At 39.0% G+C, this 6,000-nt stretch overlaps 1 protein-coding gene across 1 annotated transcript in view; it reads left to right on the top strand.

Annotated features, from left to right (window-relative positions):
* The window catches only part of ROR1 (receptor tyrosine kinase like orphan receptor 1), a 104,471-nt gene extending 98,681 nt beyond the window's left edge, over positions 1-5,790 (top strand). The window contains exon 11 of the mRNA XM_065409301.1: positions 4,366-5,790. Coding sequence (XP_065265373.1) covers positions 4,366-5,790 — 1,425 coding nt within the window. The remainder of the gene's footprint in view (positions 1-4,365) is intronic.
* Positions 5,791-6,000: the final 210 nt, after the last annotated feature.

Genomic DNA, 6,000 nt, shown 5'->3' on the forward strand with positions numbered 1-6,000 from the left:
ATTAGCTGAAATCACTTTAAAATGATCTCCTCCTTGTATGTTCAAGTTTACACATTCTTTAGAGAGATTTGCAAACTGAAGCACCAAAACCTATTCATATTTACAGCCCGCCTTATTGAAACATAGGGCCCCTCTTCCCTGACTCCTAATATTGTTCCTCTTTACTGAAACTCCAAATTCATGAAGCACTTTTTTCCAATTTAAAAAAAAAAAAAAAAAAGCCTCACCGAGCAGGTAAGACACTGAAAAAATGATTAGCAATGACCTCATTGTTTATTAGCAGGGCAGGTGCTGGAAATGTCCAGAGCAGCCACCTGCTTGGCTGGACATGGGGCTCTGCCACTTCCAAGCAGGAGAATATCCTGAGTATCTAAAACATAATGCATTAGAAAACTGTGCAGAATAATTTACATCAAATTGTCTAGACGTACCTGTTGGCAAGTTATTTTAGTTAGAAAATGATATAGCAAAATGAATCCAAATTCAGGCATTAGGAGCAATGCAAACTGTGCTTAACCTTCCTTCTATAAATATTGCTGTACACGCCAAAGATATTCTTTCAGAATGATGGCAGTTTTAGTCGCTCAGCCTAAGAAAAGGAGGTTACACTTACGTTTCAGGATCTGTGCTCTCCATATGTGAATATGTTTGTAAGTAGAGATCTGTTTTAGGTTTGATATAGCAATCATGAGATGTGCCTACTGCTTCCTCTTCAGTGTCAGCTTCATAGTCTTAGGTTATGAAGAATTAGTCAGCAGAGGGTCCAGGCAAAATTGTTTAAATAATCCATTGTGCTTTGAATTTGCAGTATGCCCATGTGACAGGGAGTCAGGCTTTAGGACCCCTCAGGGGGAGAGAGGCAGAGCTATTCTGCTGACTCATGCTGGAAATCTGACCGGGGTAGTTTTTCTCTCTCTCATGGGCAGAAGCAACTGGGGAAAGAGACGGATATAAAAGGACCTTGCAGGGACAAATCCTAGGAGTAAGCCAACTCTGCAGAAAGTTTAGATTGAAGTTTATATTTCGTCATTAAGTTAACAATAAAGGTAATCCCACAGCATCTACTGTGTGGAGAGAACTGAGTGCTGACTTTGCCAGTTCAAGTCATTCATTTTGTATTGTGAAGTCTTGTTATAATTTCATTATGTGAACCTTACTTAGAAAAATTTAACTGTAGAACCTTATTTAGAAAAATAAGTTTGTGGATTCAAGAAGGAAGATGGGTTATAAGAAGACAAAAGGATACTGGAAAAAACAGAGCTGGGGCCCAAACCAGTAAGCATCTGGTTCTGAACTTCCTCAAGTTTCAGAAGTGTTTGAATCCAGGATTTTCATTTGGGTCACTCGTTAGTGAAAATACATAACTGAAGAAGGCTGAGAAGACGGCATGCCATGGCTGCCCTGCATGGTTACACATGTAATGCAAACAACTGTTTTTAGTTCATATTTTATTTAATCTTCCTTACCTGAGATCATGCCTTTGACTCCATGTGAATCTTTATACCATCATTTTATCATTCATGGGTCAAAAAACTATGCCAGCTCCTCCTCTTCAAGATTTGTACCAGGGACAGGGAACAGTAAAAGGTTCAGAGGTTTCATACAGCAAAGCACTCAAACATTCTAATATTAACCAAGCCTTAGTCTTTAATCGCTAGAGTCTGCAAACATTAGCTGGAAATTCTAGAGGAAACCTTCTTTGTGAGATTTCTGTTTGTTTTTAACTGGTTATTATCGCTGCTGGAAAGCAGTTAGTTCTAACCAGGTATTAGACCATTTGGGGAATGTTTGTGTTCGGGATGCACTATTCTACACAATTTATAAACCATACATGCAGTCTCTTGCTGCTGTGTTATATAGGTGCTAAATCATCCAAAATTTGATCTATGGTACTTTACATTACAAATTAACTGAGTCCAATAAACACACAGAACATAGTCCCTCATTTTCATCATTCTGCCCCTTAAAGTAGAAGTCAGTACGTTGAAAACCAAAAACTAACCTAACCCTAACCGTAACTTCTACTTTAAGGGGCAGAATGATGAAAATGAGGGACTATCTGTTAATACCCATAGAAAATCACAATATAAATCTAGTGTGCAATACAGTACACATTAGATTAAAGATGTGCCTAAACCAAACCCCATGTCCAAAACTCCCCTTCATTGGATCCAAATTTTGAAACTTAGTCCTTTCTTTGTATTAGATACTTGGGAGGAAATCCTGGCCCCACTGAAGTCAGTGGGAGTTTTGCCATCGACTTAGTGGGGTTCAGGTTTTACTCTTGACCACCAACATATTAATGCTTTACGTACACAACGTGGGCAAAGTGTCTTGCCCGTAAATGTCTGGAAATATAGACCACAGTGTTTTCTTTTCATGTTTAAAATGATATGCTGCAAAAACCACCTGATTTCATTTATGACAATTGTATATTTTCCTGTTGGGAGAGTGGCTGGCTGTCCCACTGACACAACTGTTTTGGCTGCCTTTCAAACAAATTTTTAAAAAAGAAAGGAAGTAGAATTCTATTTTAAAATATTGTATCCAATACCAATGTCAACATTGGTTAAAAACGTTCTAGCTCATACTGAGGTGGAAGTATGTTTACTCTTCCAAATAAAAATGTTAACATTTAAACCAAAAGCCTGTTTCAGTTTTAAGGTACTTAATTGCCTTACAGAATATAATAAACTGAGTCCATCTTGTCATTCAACTAATGGAAGCAACTGATAAAGAGATAGAAGCAGTGGGCTTCATTCTTTGTATTTTCCCTTTGTACTTGGTTTACTTTGGCGTGATGCCTCGTATGTATTTTACACTTCTTTACATTTTGTACACCACTGTATGACAAATACTTGTCAAACAAAAACGAAGCAGATTTATAACCGCTTAACTTGAAATGAGCCTTCCTGCCAAAACTTTATGACTTCATTTTCTTTCATAGTTTTCCACTATGTTGGTTCAAACAGACAAACCCTGCCTGAGGTCAGACAGAGGTCATTTCACTTTCATTACTAAAATATAATTTACAATATGCCAGACCTAAACAAGTTTTAGCCTAAAGGATTTATATAATATAAACCATCTGTTCTTCAACAATACAGCTAATTTCCTGCCATCACCATACAGTCTACTGGCTGCTTGTTTAAATGTCTTTATGATTTTATTTTTTTACTTATGAAATATTTATCTAAAATTTGTAAGTGGTCAGTACAACTAGAATTCATTTACTCTGAGTGCGCAACTTTAAAATTATTTTTTTAATGTCAATTTTTCCATATTACTCATGCAAAAAACTGCATTGACAATATTCCAGGAAAGCAAATGCTAATGTTTCTGACTACACTGTTTTACTGAATGTGGATTCCAAACTCAGGTGCCTACCTTTAGGCTACCAAGTCCATAATTTAGGCATCTCAGTAAGTGACCTGATTTTCAGAGGTGCTGAGGTGCCCACTGACGTTAACTTCTAAAAATAAGGTCGCTTATTTAAGTGTCTAAATATGGATGTACCTGCCTAAGTTAGGCAACCAAGTTTGAAAAAGATTTGGCCCTCATTTCTATTCTCCTTTGACCAAAGTCTGATGTTTTCCCAGCTGATTCTACTTTCTTGATTTTTTTGGGGGGGGGGGGGGGGAGCTTGTACACTCACTCAAGTATACAAAGAACTAATCTCTTTTGTACCCCAAGGGGTTAATAACTAACTCTAGGATGAAACTTAACTGAGTCCTAAGTCAGAGTTAAAACATAAATTTGCACCTAACATTATATGCCCTGGTCTCTCAAAGCTGGACTTAAGCATGTGTGTAGCCCAGCTGCAATCAATGGGACTAGTCGTGTGATTAAAATTAAGTCCATGTTGAAGTTCTTTGCCGCACTGTGACCATAACCGATCCTATATTCAGTCTTTGTTCACCTGCATCTAGTCTTGTGTAAAGGATGGAAAGTTATTTTTAATTTTGATATGGGGAAATCCTCCTCCCTCATACACAGCAGGAGTAAAGAAGCATTCAGTGAGGAACTGCATGGGTACTAGAGTATTGGAATCCCCAGCCTCAACCAGGCTCCCAATACTTCTGCAATGTGGTCACAGCAATATCTCTGCTAGTGGTGGCAGCCCACACTTCTGTGGACGGAGCCACTACAGAGCTTGGATCAACAATACAGAGTGTCCCTAAATGGCTTCTTCACTGTTTGGTCTCCCTACACAGCAGAAGCACAATATTTCTACTGCCATTTGAGTTATAGATACTATTGCAGGGAGCTGCAGGTTTGTGGCCTTGCTGAGAGAATAAGTCTCTAATTTAGGTACCTTTTTGACGCTATTATTATAACCTATTCTTTGATTTGCTGTTTTAACAGAGCAAAGCTAAGGAGTTACCTCTTTCTGCTGTTCGTTTCATGGAAGAACTGGGTGAATGTGCTCTTGGAAAAATCTACAAGGGGCATCTCTATCTTCCAGGCATGGATCATGCTCAGCTTGTTGCTATCAAGACATTAAAAGACTTTAACAATCCCCAGCAGTGGACAGAATTCCAGCAAGAAGCATCTCTTATGGCAGAACTTCATCACCCTAACATTGTCTGTCTCCTAGGTGTTGTGACTCAGGAACAACCCATCTGCATGCTTTTTGAGTATATGAATCAGGGAGACCTCCATGAATTCCTTATCATGCGATCGCCACATTCAGATGTTGGGTGTAGCAGTGATGAGGACGGTACTGTCAAATCCAGTCTGGACCATGGGGATTTCCTGCATATTGCAGTTCAAATTGCGGCAGGAATGGAATACTTATCCAGTCATTTTTTTGTCCATAAAGACCTTGCTGCTCGCAACATTTTAATTGGAGAACAACTTCATGTGAAAATTTCAGACCTTGGCCTATCAAGAGAAATATACTCAGCAGATTATTACAGAGTTCAAAGTAAGTCCCTACTGCCGATTCGCTGGATGCCACCAGAAGCAATTATGTATGGCAAGTTCTCTTCTGATTCAGATATTTGGTCCTTTGGTGTGGTCTTATGGGAGATTTTCAGCTTTGGACTCCAACCATATTATGGATTTAGTAATCAAGAAGTCATAGAGATGGTCAGGAAACGACAATTATTACCATGCTCTGAAGACTGTCCTCCCAGAATGTATAGCTTGATGACAGAGTGCTGGCATGATCTTCCATCTCGGAGGCCAAGATTTAAAGATATCCATGCCAGGCTGCGTTCTTGGGAGGGACTTTCAAGTCACACTAGCTCTACTACTCCCTCTGGTGGAAATGCCACCACTCAAACAACTTCACTCAGTGCAAGCCCAGTTAGTAACCTAAGTAATCCTAGATATCCTAATTACATGTTTCCAGCACAGGGTATACCACAAGGCCAAATTGCTGGGTTCATTGGACCACCAATACCTCAAAACCAGCGATTTATTCCAATCAATGGATACCCGATTCCTCCAGGATATGCTGCTTTCCCAGCTGCCCACTACCAACCACCGGGCCCACCCAGGGTAATTCAGCACTGTCCACCTCCAAAGAGCCGTTCGCCAAGCAGTGCAAGTGGATCAACTAGCACAGGTCATGTGACTAGCTTGCCTTCTTCAGGATCCAATCAGGATGCAAATATACCTTTGCTATCTCATATGTCAATTCCAAGTCATCCAAGTGGAATTGGTATAACAGTTTTTGGAAACAAAACTCAAAAACCATACAAAATTGACTCTAAACAGTCATCCTTATTAGGAGACCCCAATATTCATGGACCTAACGAATCTATGATTTCTGCAGAGTTGTAAATAAGTCAGGCCTTTGTACATATAACTATTTACAGTACAAATTAGAAAAACGTAGAAAAGATTTATATTCAAATATTTTATTAAAGATTTTTCTGGTTGTTTAACAGACTTTTGCAACAAGTATCTTCTGTGAAGTTTAACTGTGTTTAACAGGATAGGCAGACACCAACCAGATAAAAATCATTGTGGTATTAACACGCAACAATGTGA

This window comes from Emys orbicularis, chromosome 8, assembly GCF_028017835.1.
Source record: "Emys orbicularis isolate rEmyOrb1 chromosome 8, rEmyOrb1.hap1, whole genome shotgun sequence".
Classification (NCBI taxonomy): domain Eukaryota; kingdom Metazoa; phylum Chordata; order Testudines; family Emydidae; genus Emys; species Emys orbicularis.